Source organism: Pinus tabuliformis, chromosome 3_1 (assembly GCF_031772625.1).
Source record: "Pinus tabuliformis cultivar Carrire ecotype Pingquan chromosome 3_1, CPIR1, whole genome shotgun sequence".
Taxonomy (NCBI): Eukaryota; Viridiplantae; Streptophyta; class Pinopsida; order Pinales; family Pinaceae; genus Pinus; species Pinus tabuliformis.
Window position 1 is genome coordinate 314460298 of NC_142301.1, and position 16089 is coordinate 314476386.

Genomic DNA, 16089 nt, shown 5'->3' on the forward strand with positions numbered 1-16089 from the left:
AAGGAAATCTTCCTATCAAGGATCTCAGTCAATGGAAGCATCAAAACATCTGCTCCAACTACTGCCAACATGATCAAGGTGAAGACTTCATCTTCACAATCAAGTAAGTACCTTTTCATTTTATAATCAAATTTGGTTTTATGACTTCATGATTGCAAGAAGACCTATATTGGATGGGTCATCAAGGGTCTTGCATGGAATGAGAAGGATTGTCATTATCCTTAGAGAAGTCAGTACATCAAGGTCTCCTTTAAAGTCATGAGAACTCTTAAGGTTCTATAAAGTAAGGAAGGAGACATAAGAAGGATACATGAAATGCTAGAGGGTATACTATCTGAAATGCAGTAGAGAAGAATGAAGATATATCTTCATGAGATCTCAGTTACGAGATCTGGGAAAAATGATGAGAAAATAATCATCATTGATATTGATATTGATAAGCAAGGTAACAAATGTCCATGAATAAGAAGGTTACCTCGATCAATAGTTTGTGGTCTCTATGTTGAATAGAGAAAGACAAAAGACTCAAATATGTGCAAAGGAAAGGTTGACAAGATAGTACTATGGAAAGATTACCTGAAGGATGGAGGAAGTTGAAGAAAGGATCAGGGAAAGAGGGAGTAATAGATCTCCATTATGAATGAGATGGTGTCCCTCTCAAAAGAATCCTATTAGAAGTCCTTGCAGATATGATCATGGTAAGAAGATGCATCGTGGCATCATGGAAACAAGAGCTCGTATGAATCATGAAGGACATAGCTCTTGGGAATCTCATTGTACATTAAAGGAAAGGAAGAAGTCATCTTGGACAAAGGAAACATTTGCCAGATGGGGATATACAAGATCTTGAAGGTTCTCTGATGGAAACCTCAGCGGAGGATCCCCTAGTCTGGGAAGGGAGCAAGTGCTTCATTAGGAATTCCAACTTATGGAATTCATGAGATGAAGGACTGGTGACATGAGAAAGCAGATCAAGGGATTGAAGATCCATTCAATCAAGAAAGCTGTTGAAAGAAGCCTGAAGGAATAGTGATCTATGTATGCTTGTAATTGTTTAATATTGTCATGCCATGTCATATGGTTGCAGGGAAAAGATCTCCTCCTCTGAAAGGATGCTGAAAGACTTAAGTCACACTAGATGAAATCAACATAATATGTCCTCATATAAAGCATGAGGTAGTTGACTACAATTGAAGAACTCTGAGAGCTCCTGGGAATGAAAGACATGAGGATGGAAGAGATCGTGAAACATGCAACCATGATGAAGGCAATCAACATCCAGAGGATCAGGAAGACTTGACTAGGAAATCTCCCAGAAAGATGTGAAGACTCTAATGGAAGTCTGGAAAGATGAAGACCCTTGACAACTAATATCGTTGGGAGATGTGTCAACATGTATGCAGGATGTTGATACCTACAAGAAGATGTCACTGGTAAAAGGCCATCACCAAAAGGTAATATGTGATTTGTTTTTGGTGTCTAACCTCTTGGAAAATTTTGGGTATGTGTGCAAGGCCAAGGTAAGAAGAGTTGTGAATCGCTGTTGAAGAAAATGTGAAGATAGATGGCCCTATGAAGGAAGCCCCAGATGTAAAGCCAAGGAGGATACTTTCCGGGATGACATGATGAAGGAAAGTGATGGATGGCTGAACCCTACATGTGAAGAAATTGATGACATCGAAGTCTTGGATCATCAATCAACTAGAAGACCCTATAAAGTATTGATGATAGAGTCCCTGGGTAAGAGGGAGCTCTAGGTAGTTCCTATGAGTAAAGGAACTCGAGCAAGTTTCTGAGTGAAGAGAAACTTGGAACTCGTCCCTGGTTAAGAGGGAGAGTTAGACACGACATTCTTGTCTTTAGTTTGGAAGAAAGAATGGAGGATTGTGTAATCATCTGGCATCCGACACTCTTTGAGGATGTGGTAGGGCATCCAAGACAAGAGTGGGCAAGAGGACTAATATTCTTGAGGGCTGGGAACCCAAGATGAGAATAGTCCTAGTAGGGCATACTCGAAGAACACCCGGGTGGGTATGACCCTAAGAGAGACAATGATGATGTGTGTCTATCAGTCATTGGTCTCGCCAACATTGTGCTCTGATCTAAGTGAGAGATGGAGTTGTTAGTCAAGGCCTTGCTATATGGAAACAATGTTGGTTGAAATGATGCTATAACAGATGGATTGCAAATCCGATTCTTCTTATGAGAAATTCTTCAAATTGAGAATGACCAAGTACCATTATGAATACCTCCCTAGTTAAGAGGGAGTGTTGAAGAAAATGTAACTAGGTTCGGTCTTCATAATGACATGATCTTTGTAAATGATGTAATAAAGAGAATAAATTATTTTTGTATGCCTTGCTACATGGGTTTCATGAGCAAGAAGTGTCACTAGGTGAAAGACTTCTTCTTGATGTCTTTAGGATTTATTTATATGTCAAAGAGTCATGTCATATGTATAGAAACTCTTCATGAGTTTATGTAAATGTATACAAGTCCACAAAGTTGTGAAGAAGCCCTCCAAAGACCAAGCATAATCCTCCAAGAAGTCTGCAAGTGAAAACAAGAAGAAATTCTTCATGTCGGCTCCAAAATAGAATTAATTAAATAAATGAAATTCACGTCGGCTCAAGAAAATAGTCATGACGGTTCATGGGTTCATGTCGGCTCAAATATAGGTGGCTCACCACTATAAATACCCCGTCAAGGTATCCACAAAACGCAGATCAGTTTTGCATTTCTCTCTGAAACTTCGTGTGAAGATGGGTGCAGGTCTCCGCAAATAAGAAGAGACAGATCTCGGGTTCTTTCTCTGAAACTTCGCATGAGAACAGAAGGAGCAGATCTGCATCACCTTAGGGCAAGATATCAAGGGTCTGTCTGCACCTCGGATGGGTTTAAGGGCAGATAGACTAGGTCTCAGATTGCTAGAAAGAGTAGAAAGGCAAGCTACATCTCGGACACAAAGAGGAGCAGATAGAACTTCGGATGGATGGATAATCTCGGCATAAGAAGTCTCGGATAGTACCACAGTCTTGATGAGCCACAGTATCAACAGTGACACAGTTGATCAACCTTGGATTCATGACAGCAAAGGAGCATAATAATCTTAGCATAATGAGAAGCAGTAACTATCACTGTCTCGACCTAGATGGAAAGATAAGATCACACTCTCGGTGGATCTGTTTCATAAGCATGAGGACTTCGAAACCCTTATTGTTCTCTCTATCTCGGATGGAAGATCACTATGATCCTAAAGGTGCAACCTCAGTCTCGACACACATATCTTACATAATTATGTTGAAAGAGAACTTCGGAAGTCTGGGCACAATGAGAAGCAGTGACAAGGGTTTCAAGCAGTATTAAGTGTTGTTGTAGTAATGACAGTGATAGCCACATTCTCGGCATAATAGAAGGAGCTGTGACATGAATGATCAGTGACAAAGTCATGATCTAGTTCTTGTAAAATCATGATCTCATTGAAGATGTAGAGATCACTTCTGTGGTAATTTCAAGGGACAGTCATGGTGCAGCAATGATGTGATCAATGATGGTAGCAGTGACAAAGATATCAGTGATGCAGTAGTGCAGCAATGATGATGATGATCTCTGCAGTGCCCCAGGAAGAGGATTGATGTCTTGGTCTTGGAGTGGCAGAATGTATCAAGGGTCATGGTCTTGGTATTCGTCAATGGAATCTCTATAAGAAGAATTTTGCGTGGGTTTTCCTCTCCAAGAGGGAGAGGTTTTGGCCCTGGTAGAAAGCCAAACATTTGTGTTCGTTTCTCTTTTGTTTTTGATAGCAGTTTGATGAAGTGAAAACACACACTAATAATGAATGAAAGATCAAGATAATATAAATTGTCTAAATACCTCACAAATTGTTATCATGCATTAGAAGAATCATTGTAATTTCTAAATGCCCTAGATTCTTCAACATCTTATACGAGTACGAGTTGTGCAACATTGGTACATTTCCTGTTGTGTGTGGCCATATTATGCTTTTATCTTTTTTTTTAGCTGCATCAACCTTTGGAGCATCATTCTAAGCCCAACCTAGTGTGTGGACAAGGGGAAGGGGACGCTAACACCTTGTGGACCTGATGGACAAATGTTGACCCAGATGGGAAAATGTGAAAAAGGTCTTGTAATGAGCGAAGGGGAGTGAGATATATGGTATCGGGAAGGGGGACCACACAACCAAAATTAGGGTTTCCCATGTAGTGCCGTTCCTAAAGTTAATATCCAATAAAGGAGATCCCACGAGACTAGGATTCAGGATTAACCCCCTAGTTGAGGTAAGGGGACAAGAGTACAGTCATAGCCCTTCCGTCTTCCAAGTCCTCCAGTAGTCCATGCCCAAGTGTGCCCAAGAAAAACAGGCATAAACACCCAACTACATAATGAAAAATCATAGCTTTGGGATTGGATGGCCCACCTTCAAACATACGATCATGACAAATGAGCAAGGGTACACAATGGCTGGCTCAGGTGGCGGAGAAAAATACACATCAAAGCTATCAGGTCGTTGTCAAGGGGATGTTGGCTACCAGCTAAATACAAACCTTAGGAGAAAATTTCTCATATGGGGTCACCCACTGGTGGTGGGTAACAGTTCCACTTGTAATTGCGTGGTTGGCTTGCTTGTAAAATCAACTCTTCATTGGTGATCCAATGACTTGATTTGACCTTGGTTTAACCCTCCAACTACTACAAAAAGGTGGACGGCTCCTCAAAAAATAGCTCCATTAAAGTCTCAAATAATGCTTAGTATCCTTCAAAATATGCCTTAAATGAAGGCCCATGCGTATACTATAAGTCAAGGCACTTGCCATGAAGAATGTGAATGACTCATCAGGCTCAAAAATTGGTCATAAAACCCTCAATAAATAAAGTGATGTCAAACATAGAAGAAATAAATTTGCCTTGAGAATGTGACATTCCCTTGGTTTTTCTCTTGATTTGGCTTGAAATAATTTTAGTAATGCTTGGAATCTTGAACAACCTCCTTAACCTTGCTTAACTTGCTTTATTCACTCCTTAGGAGGGCTTGACCTCCTTCTTTGGTCCAACAATTGCCATGGATACCTTGCGTGGCTGGCTTGCTTGTAAAATCAGCTCTTCGTTGGTGTTCCAATGACTTGATTTGACCTTGATTTAACCCTCCAACAGCTACAAAAAAATGGACGGCTCCTCAAAAAATATCTCCATTAAAGGCTCAAATAATGCTTATTATCCTTCAAAATATGGCTTAAATGAAGGCCCATGCCTATACTATAAGTCAAGGCACTTCCAGGAGGAATGGGAATGACTCTTTAGGCTCAAAAATTGGTCATAAAACCCTCAATAAATAAAGTGACGTCAAACATAAAATAAATAAATTTGCCTTGAGAATGTGACATTCCCTTGGTTTCTCTCTTGATTTGGCTTGAAATAATTTTAGTAATGCTTGGAATCTTGAACAACCTCCTTGACCTTGCTTAAATTGCTTGATTCACTCCCTAGGAGGGCTTGACCTCCTTCTTTGGTCCAACAGTTGCCACAGATACCTTTTATTGAAAGAAAATACTTCAATTTGACATTTGGTATGACTTTGGTTTGCTTGATTTAGCCCTTGGGGGCTTGTTTCCTCATTTCTTTCTTCAGTGTCTTGCTTGGAGATGCTTCTTTTGCTTGCTTGGAAGACTCGACCTCCCTTTCTTCTCTTGGAATGCTAATGGCTAGGCTGGTTTGGAGCAGTTTGGCCTTTGAGTTATTTTGAGTTGACATTTATATGATTAGTCCTTGGGGGCTTCAGTTAGCACAATAGGACTTCAACGTTCCAAGATTTTCCTTTGTCATTGCCTTTTAATCCATCCAATGGCCTAAAAGAGTATGACGTCATGCCCCACGTGTGGTACAAATGCTTGAAAAGGCTTGATTTGATGTCACTTTGCTTGAGCATTGAGTTGATTTGGCTTGGGGATGATACTTCCTTGACCTTTGTTCTTTGTCCACCTCATCACTTAGCTTCAAATTATGTTGCTTGCACTGCCACATGGAAAGATCCTTTGCCCCAAAACTAGGTCCATTGCTGTAACTAGAGTTATGTGAGGGCATTTTGACTACTTCAAAAGGCAAGTGGTTCATCTTGGCATAGAGAATCAAATGGATACCCTTTTTTCCTCAAAAGATGTAGAATGATGCCTCAAGAGACACAAATGCATTGCGAATTGTGAGACTATTAGGATGCAAGGCCAAGGCCAAAGGGGAGAGTAAAATACAATAAGACACATGGCACATGTGGGGCTGGGGGTGCACCAAGATCAGAAGGGACAATGTCAAGGAAAAGTATATATGGTGATCACCCTTACAAAGATTTATTGACGCAAGTGCTCCCTTAAACGATGATTCCTAGCAATTCTTATTCCATGATACCCACACACCATCCCAGGATATAAGAATATCCATCAAAACAGGGAGTTAGCGCTCACTAGGGGAAATTCAGCAATGCCATAGAGGCAGACATGTCATGAAACAAACAATAGCAAGAATAGCCATGGCTGTCCACACCAATGGGGATCTAAGAGTCACTTTCACAAACAACACACACCCACATGGCTTTACAAGGCTATAAGGCACATCCTTTGGGCTTATATGGCGTCGACAAAAAGGTTTTGGACTACCCTTGCTGAAAGAGGGGTAACAGATCCCGAGGTTTGTGCATAGTTATGTGTGCCATAACTATGGATCCCTCCTTTTGAAAACATCTCATCCATCCAAGTAACCACCACCAATCTCAAGGTGCACAAAGACCAGTATGAATGCCAATATGCTAAATAAACTAATTCACCACCTCAATGAGCATCCAATTCACATAATAAGGCAGAACACTGAGGGAGAACCCTTCGTTGATTGGTTTCCATAAATGCAATGTACTAATGGTCAACCAAATGTACAATCATGTATGCAAGACCCTCATCAAGGCTAATACTTCGTCAAGATCAAACATGCAAGCCTCAAATACATGGAATGCTAATGCTAGCAAGGTGATAATCCTATCCATAAACCTATCAACCAAAACCAAAATCCTCTAAATGCAACCTCCATGGACAGGGTCTTCAAATTGGGACAATACTCATACAATATGAGGGGTAGGACCACATTAACCATGAGCACCTCATATACCATCCTCAAATGGATGGACATATTGAAGTGGTAAATTATTTCCTTGAATATCTTAAGGACCTTTTGGAATGATCTACAATTTCAGTGGCAGAGATGGTTAAACCTCGGAAAATGCCGATACAATACTACCTACCACACGTAAATAAGAATTTACTTCTTTGGAAGCCTTTTATGGATATCCACCACCATCAATAAAGGAATATGTCATTACCAACTCTGAAGTTCTTACTGTAAAAAGATGCATAGCCACTTTTGATGAGAGATCCTCCATATCTTGAAGAATCATCCTGAGGAAGCAAGGAATCAAATCAAGCAACACACTGATTTGAAGAGAACTAATTCTGAATTTGAGGTAGAAGATTGTTTGTTTGTCCAACTCCAATCTTGTAAGCAAAATTGGTTCAAAAACTGAAAGAATCATAAACTTGCTCCCAAGTTCTATGGTCCATAGCAAAACTAGATGCAGGTAGGCCAAGTAACGTATGCATATCATATTCCAAACAAACATTGGTTTCATCTTGTCTTTCATGTTTATCAGGTCACTTAGCTTCAGTCCAAACAAAGTTACCTATCTTGGATGAGGAAGGAAGGTTAGTAAATGAGGCAAAAGGTACCTTGAAAGTTAGAAGAAGTCCCTTCATTCAAGAGATGTCAATGAATACTTTATCAAGTGGTGGAACTTGCAAAAAGATGAAGCTACTTTGGAGAATGAAGAATTTAGATTAAGACAGTAATCTTTACCAATGCTTCGAGGTTGAAGCATTTTAGGAGGGTATGATTTGTAGTATATCTCCGAATATAGTCTAGGTTAAGTACAATAGAGTAAGTATAGGTAAATTCTAATGGTTAAATATTAGTTAAATCCACTAGTAGATATGATCCATAAATGATTATTAATGTTGAACCCTTTTATCTTATGTTAATATGTGTATGAATAAAGGGTTGTACATATCATAATCAAGCACTCATCATTACCTTTGGCTTTCCCATGAGATTTTCCTCACCCAAGAAAAAAGAAGATAGTTTTCTTAATCTCCACGAGTGACGAAAAGAGGTCAATAGAACTACAGAGTACATCAAGTTAAAATTTAAAGCAGTAATGTACATGCTATGGCAACCACGAGAAACACAAGAGAGATACAAAGAAAAATAAAGTGTGGGAAGGGGTGTCCCAAAGAGTAAACCCTAACAGAGAAAAAGACACCTTCTGTCAAATTAGAGAATTTCTACCAGAGAGTGTAATAACAAATTAATGTTGACTCATTATTTGGGGATTGTTTTCTTGATTATTGGTTCAGAAAGAAATGGATCCAATAGCCATCAATAAGTCATGCCCAATACTTAAGATACAATCAAGGAGCACAAATTTTTTTATGCCGTTAGCTTAGCATAAATTTTGCTAGATTTATGCCAAACTGTGTATTTTGTAAATTTTGCTGGATTTATGCCAAACTGTGTATTTTTCCTGTATTTCAAATGCATAGATATCGAAAAAGTTGAAATAACATGACATTTGTATTCTTCAGGACTAATGACCAAGATTACAGATGATAAAAAATATGGTATGATTGAAGCGATTTCACACCTCATTCACCGGGATTATGAAGCTATTGTTAAGGACTTTGTTAAGCTAGACTTTATTCCTGAAGGAGTCAATTTGGACCCTATCATGCCAGTCTTAGCCAAAGTTTTTGATCAAGCCCTTGAAGGAGGAGGAGCAAAGAACATCAACTTTCAAGAGCTAGCATCAGATTTGGCTCAAATAACATTTGATTACCCTTTCCGAATACCACCTTACTTCGCTTTGATAATTCGAGCAATTGGTGTGCTGGAGGGCATAGCACTTGTTGGTAATCCAGATTTTGCAATTGTTGATGAAGCCTATCCTTATATAGCACAGGTATAAACTTGTTGGCCTTCTTCAAATTTCAGACGAAGTGTGAATAAATTGAAATATTTTAACCTTTCTTCTAAAATATTTCTGCTCTATGAGTAGAGATTCATCGTTTTCGTGTCTGCAAATCCATCGTGTTATTTTTATTTATCTATAGCAACTGTTTTGTTGATTGCCTGGCAAATAGAACCATTTCTGTATACCCTGGAGAAGAAAAAAATAGTAAATAAAAATTGTACTTCAATTACATGAAATGAAATTACCACACCATAAGAAGATATCTCTTAAGATGGAGATTTGTTTATTATCTTTTCTTATTTTAAGAATTTGGGAATGTCTTGATATTCAATTCAACTATGATGCAATTGGAAATAATAAGTTCTTGAATTCCCTTCTAAAGTTTCTCGTTTGATTAGATTAATTGAAAAACCAAGTTCATTCTATAGAGATCATCTATAACTAGAGTCATCAAAGATAAAACTATGAGTCATCAAAGATAAAACTATGTAAACAACTTACTCTACAAGAACTACAGCTGGCTGTCTACCCAACAATGAAGATACAAGTAAGAGACAATCACGCTAACAACCCCCCAGGTCCTAGGAGCAGTGATTTCACAAGTATGCCCCTTCTAGGTTTCCTCCATTTAATTAAGGAATTGGAGTCTACATGCTAGTTCTATAATTATAGGACCAATCCCCTTATACTTCCTCTAGGTTTGTCCCATGGGGAGTGTTGCCGCAAAATCTAGCAAGCCTTGGAGAGGGGTACCCTACAAGGTTATCACTAGATTAAGTGGAAACAATGGGGTGATGGCCCACTGTCACCACAGCGAAAACCCTTTGCTCTTTATCGACTTTCACAAATGGGAGGAGTCTTGGTATAAGGTCATCTATGATGGATGTTCCAAGGATAAGGTATAAGGTGACTGTTACCGCTCAAACTAGCAGGGGTCCTGCGAGGGGATCCTATAGGGTAACTACTAGTTTAAGGGCACCTATAGGGCAACTACTAGTTCAAGGGCAACAATGGAGCGATAGCCCATTGTCACTTCAGCTAAGGCTCCCCACTCTTTACGGACTTTCACCGATGGAAGAAGACCAGGTATAAAGGGGGAATCACAAGATGAATAGGTCAATAAGAGTATGAGGAGTGATTCCTAGGCCTATTCACAAGAGAGACTCAATTAAATGGGTTGCTTGCTTTGGAAGAAAGGTGATGGGCTCTCTAGGAAGGGCAAAGAGGACCTTTAGGACTAGGTTTTGAGAGTGTGCTTCGTCAGGATGGTTCCTAGTGTTGGAAAATCAAAGTAATTATATTAGGGTTTGATTCTCCTTTCTTGATAATTACTTGTGAGTGTGTTGGCTTCTTTTACTTCTTTATTATTGTTGATTTGGGGTAGCATCGGATGTGCTCTAGCCACGAAAATTGGTGGAGAGGTTAAGGCATATGAGATCTCCAATACCCAAAAAGGGTTTGGGCACATTCTAAACAATTTGGGAGATATTAACATAATTAATATTTTTAATGGAGTCCCTAAGTCTAAACTTAGGGAAAATAAAATATTAATGTGAATTAATATAAAACTGTGTTAGAATGGTCCAAAAGTCATGGATCAAGCCAGATCTAATCTTAGCCGTTGATTAGGGACTTAATCTTGACCATTGATTTGTCAACAAGAAAAGTATAAGAGGAGGCTCGAGGGTCACTTGGAGAACACACCAAGAGATCAAAATTTTGACTTTCTGGGGCTGGGTTTGCTAAGAAAGTTGAGAGAGTGATCGGAGTTGCAGCTGAGGGGCAGTGAATACAGAAGCAGAGAGGCAAAGATAGCACCGGGAGGATCAACGTAGTAGCCGGAGAGAGGGACGCAAAAGCAGCCAAGGGTTCATGCAAAGCCAGCCAGGGCTCACGCAGAGGCAACCAGGAGCTGCGCAGTGCCTCAAAGGGCCAGAGGGCTGACCCAGTGCCTCCAGAGGCTGACGCAGGCCAAGCTAGAGTGACGTTGGGCTAACGCTGGGCCAAAGAGAGGTTGATGTAGTCCCTAGAGGCTGACGATGGTGTTTCGTGGGGCAGATTGGAGCTGTGGAGCTGCCATAGTGTTTATCTGAGGTTTCATCCGGAACATCCGCTTCCAAGTAGAGAGGTACTACTGCCGAGATTTTTCTCTGTTGGGTGAGCCGGATTTGGCACCCATATTGTATTTTGAAACTGCTTAATAAATCAAACCCTTAGATAGTTGCACCGGTTTTCCCGCATTGGGTTTTTCCGGGGACATTAGTCCAAAAACAACGATGTCACTTGTGTGCTTGTTTCTATTTCCTTCAGTTGATGATCTGTAATGTGTTGAGCATGTACTTGTATTTATTTCCAGTATTTACATGGTAAATAACTTGTTAATTAATAGAACAAGTAGGTAGGAATAAATCAGTAAAGTGCATGAAGGGTTTCTAACGTGTCAGACTTAGAAATTCCAACATGGTATCAGAGGGTGGTTGCAAATCACAGGAGAACTAAGGACATCAACCGAGCAGAGCAACAACAACAGAAAATAGCTGTCCCGAGTGACAAAAGTTGTTCCCAGCAAAGTAGCAACAAGGAAAGGGTGACGTAGTGCCTGCGTCATCAAGATTGAGCCAAGAAGAGGCTGCGTAGAGGCTAAGGGAGGAAAAGAGAGGCTCATGCAGAGGCCAGGAGGGCTGGTGCAGTTGGCCAAGGGAGCTGATTTGCTAGTGTCGGGATTGCGTAGAGCCTAGGAGTTCTAACCTTCAGTTTGTTGGGGTTTAGGAGGCTGTGGGTAAGTTGCAGAGTGCAGTTGGTGGGGTACTGTAGTCAGAACAATACCTAACAAGGCAAGGCCAAGGAGGAGGGAGTTGTTGCCGAGGTGGATTTCTAGCCAAGGAATCCAGGTCAGTGTTTGCAGTTGCACAGATGATTGGAGAGGGGCATCTCGACATTGGCAGAAGTGTTTTTAGGAAGGAAATCGATGCTTAGAGGGAGTTATATCGAGAACTTCGAGGAGGGAAGTAGAGGAGCAGGGAAATGGCACTACACAGAGTAAGAGACCAGGAAAGACTGGACAGAGCCTCAAACTTCGTAGTCTCGAAGGCCAAAATCTTATCCGTACTAGACAGGAATCGTGTCAAGCACTTTGCCTTGAGGACGATAGCTATCCCAGTTGACCCGACTGATAATGACATGTACGAGGATGCAATGGCGAGTGCTAAGAGTATCATCCTTGACGGTGTCAAGGATCATATAATACCACATATTGCCGAGAAGAATACGACACAGGAGATGTGGGAGGCCCTGACCAAGTTGTATCAGCGTACTTCCGTGCAGAGGGAGATGCTACTAGAAAATCAACTGCGATCATACCAGATGAAGAAGGGAAAACAGATCGATCCATTCCTCGGTCAATTGAAGGTGATCCAGGATCAGCTGACTTCCATATGGTCAACGCCAGATCCAAAATTGATGGTGAGAACAACCCTGAACATAGTCTTAGAAGACTGGGAGGTGTTTTTCCAGAGCATACTGGGCAGGGAAACCCTTGCAGATTGGGAGGAAATGTGGGCTACTCTTCGCCAAGAAGAGATCAGAAGGCTGAGCAAGGCGGGAAGCAGCAACAAGGAGATTAGAATCAAAAAGGAGGAGGAGGAGGATGTTGCCCTAGCATCTGAGGGAAAGCAGGAGAAATGGAAGAAGAAGGACCTCTCCAAGGTCAAATGCTTCCACTATGGGGAGCTGGGTCATTATACTACCCAATGTCCAAGGAAGAAGAGTAAGGGAGAGGCCTCCGAGACCAAGGCAGCGCCAGTAAGGGCAGAGAAGGAAGTGGAGACAGATGATGATTGTGCCATGAGTGCTCATGTGCCACTTCAGAAGAAGTGGGGAGACATCGAGCTGTAGTCAGGCAGACTATAGGCGATAAGGGGTAGGATCCTCGAGGTACCCAGCCTCTTGGATTAGACCTTGCTACGAGAGCCCCGAAGAGGAGTAGCAGTACTGGCGATGTCAGTAGAGAGGGATGTAGATGGAGCAACAGAGAGAGCTACAGTGCAGGATTCCTAGGACAGTGCGAGGCTAGCATGCTGCAATAGTGCGAGAGGCACGGGATTGTTGCACCAGTGCAGGATGGCACAGAGAGGTGTGCAACAGTGCGAGATGCACAGAGTTGTTGCAGCAGCGTAGAGGTCGGAGAGGGAGCACTTGCCAGTGACAGAGGGAGCTTCAGCATCAAGAATGTTTCTAGCTTGACGGAGATGTCAGAGTTGGGAGATCAGTTACTTACTTCTCAGTAACTAGGTTGCAGTGCAATAGTTAGCAGTGGGGTGCTATGGGCAACACGATGCAGCGTGATGAGAGGGGTTGCAGTGCAGATGCAACACAGTGGCAAAGCCATGGGCAGTAACACGGATGCAGAGGGAGTTGTAGTACGGATGCAGCAGTGGCAGTGGCAGGGCCATGAGTGGTAGTACAGGATGCAGCAGTGAAGAGGATGTTGGGTAGCAGGCCTAGCATCAGCACAGGGACCGATGCCAGATGATCAAAGTGATTCTCAGTGAGCAGTATTACTAGAGCACAATCCTTACTAAGAGGGATTGTTGATTTGGGGTAGCATCGGATGTGCTCTAGCCACGAAAATTGGTGGAGAGGCTAAGGCACATGAGATCTGCAATACCCAGAAAGGGTTTGGGCAGATTCTAAACAGTTTGGGAGATATTAAAATAATTAATATTTTTAATGGAGTCCCTAAGTCTAAACTTAGGGAAAATAAAATATTAATGTGAATTAATATAAAACTGTGTTAGAATGGTCCAAAAATCATGGATCAAGCCAGATCTAATCTTAGCCGTTGATTTGGGACTTAATCTCGGCCGTTGATTTGTCAATGAGAAAAGTATAAGAGGAGGCTTGAGGGTCACTTGGAGAACACACCAAGATATCAAGATTTAGACTCTTTGGGGCTGGGTTTGCTGAGAAAGTTGAGAGAGTGATCGGAGTTGCAGCTAAGGGGTAGTGAATACAGAAGCAGAGAGGCAGAGATAGCATCAAGAGGATCAACGCAGTAGCCGGAGAGAGGGACGCAGAAGTAGCCAGGGCTGACACAGAGGCAGCCAAGAGCTGCGCAGTGCCTCAGAGGGCCAGCTTGGGTGACGCAGAGGGCTGACACAGGCCAAGCCAGAGTGACGTTGGGCTAACGCTGGGTCAGAGAGAGGTTGACACAATCCCTAGAGGTTGACGCTGGGGTTTCGTGGGGCAGATTGGAGCTGTGGAGATGCCGGAGTGTTTATCCAGGGTATGAGCCGGAACATCTACTTCTGAGTAGAGAGGTACTACTGTCGAGATTTTTCTCTGTTGGGTGAGTCGGATTTGGCACCTAGATTGTATTCTGAAACTGCTTAATAAATCAAACCCACAGATAGTTGCACCGGTTTTCCCGCATTGGGTTTTTCTGGGGACATCCGTCCAAAAACAACGGTGTCACTTGTGTGCTTGTTTCTATTTCCTTCAGTTGATGATCTGTAATGTGTTGAGCATGTACTTGTATTTATTTCCAGTATTTACATGGTAAATAACTTGTTAATTAACAGAACAAGTAGGTAGGAATAAATCAGTAAAATGAATGAAGGGTTTCTAACGTGTCAGACTTATAAATTCCAACAATTATCTTATCTTACATCAAGCAATTACCATATTATGTGTATGAAGATCACAAAACAAGAGACACAAGATATAGGCACATGTCAGGGCAAAACCCCCCTCAAGGGAAAACCTAGTCAAGATAATTCTTCCTTTCAATAGTATTCTTTGAGACTCTTCACCCTAGACCAAGACCAAACTTTCCCTCCAGACCAAGTTAGCCTCCCTGATCTTCGACCCCTTCCAACAACTTCGACTAGGCAGCAACTTCCGACAACAACGAAATTCAGGAGACTTTGATATCCCAATCCAGACCATGAAGCAGGGAGAGAGAGACACCAAAATTTCGATTTTTCCTTTCTCCTTAGACTTCCCCAAACTCACATTCACTTTGGCTTCCTGACAACAGACTTCGCACTCTTTCCCAGTTTCAAGGGAACTTTGCACTTTTTCCTAGCTATAAGAGATTTTGAACTTGTGCAATAGAATGATAATTCAAATGAATTCGATGAGCTTGCTTTTATAGGCTCCATGTGAGGTCGAATAGGGTCCTTAGGCCAACTTGATCTTCTTCTAGGCGGACATGGTGTGGAGATTACATAATTCATATTTGACTCAATACTTAAACTTTTTACATGATTCAAAAACCCAAGGAGGGTCTCTTTAAAAGTACAATGACTCTATTGACTCAGAATAAATCTTAGAAGTCCTCAATGGGGACTTTGACCTAAAACATGGTGACCCAAGCATGAAACCCATGCTTTAATATGTCACAATAATAATAAAAATTATTTTCTTTATTCTTTTGACAAGTACATTACATGATGACTCAAGTACATTAATGAAGACCGAACATAGTTACATATTCCAACACTCCCTCTTAACTAGGGAGGTATTCATAATGTACAAAATTCAAATACAATGGAAGATCTCAAACTATATGAACCAAGAAGAACTTTAGGCACCGCAATGTCATGGACTAGATTCCTGACCAGGGCAATCTATCCAAGTGGTTTCTCAACAATTCGGACTAAATTCCTGACCAGGGCAATCTATCCATTGGTCTCTCAACAATTTAAACACTGCAATTCCATGGACTAGATTCCTGACTAAGGCAATCTATCCAAGTGGGACTAAGATGGACTCAAGCTTTCAGCCCCTCTAGGTACCATCAGGCTTACTTGCTAGCCACCAACCCAAAAATTCAGGTGTGTATCCAAAACAAAGCTTAATAACCAACACCACCTTTCCAACTTCCAGACATCAAGACAAAGCGTCGGCCAGATGTCTTCCCAGGCAATGCTTCACTCACAAAGCCTCAACACCCCTTGATCCAACAGATCAAGGATGACCAATCTCTCCCAATCAAACTGATTGGTAAC

The 16089-nt window shown here is 41.4% G+C and overlaps 1 protein-coding gene across 3 annotated transcripts in view; it reads left to right on the top strand.

Moving 5' to 3' along the window:
* Positions 1–16089, top strand: part of LOC149187038 (Protein kinase superfamily protein) — a 409207-nt gene that overhangs the window by 227564 nt on the left and 165554 nt on the right. For all 3 annotated transcript variants that reach the window (XM_089411266.1, XM_089411265.1, XM_089411264.1), the window contains exon 10: positions 8694–9067. In XM_089411266.1, the coding sequence (XP_089267392.1) occupies positions 8694–9067 (374 nt within the window). The remainder of the gene's footprint in view (positions 1–8693; positions 9068–16089) is intronic.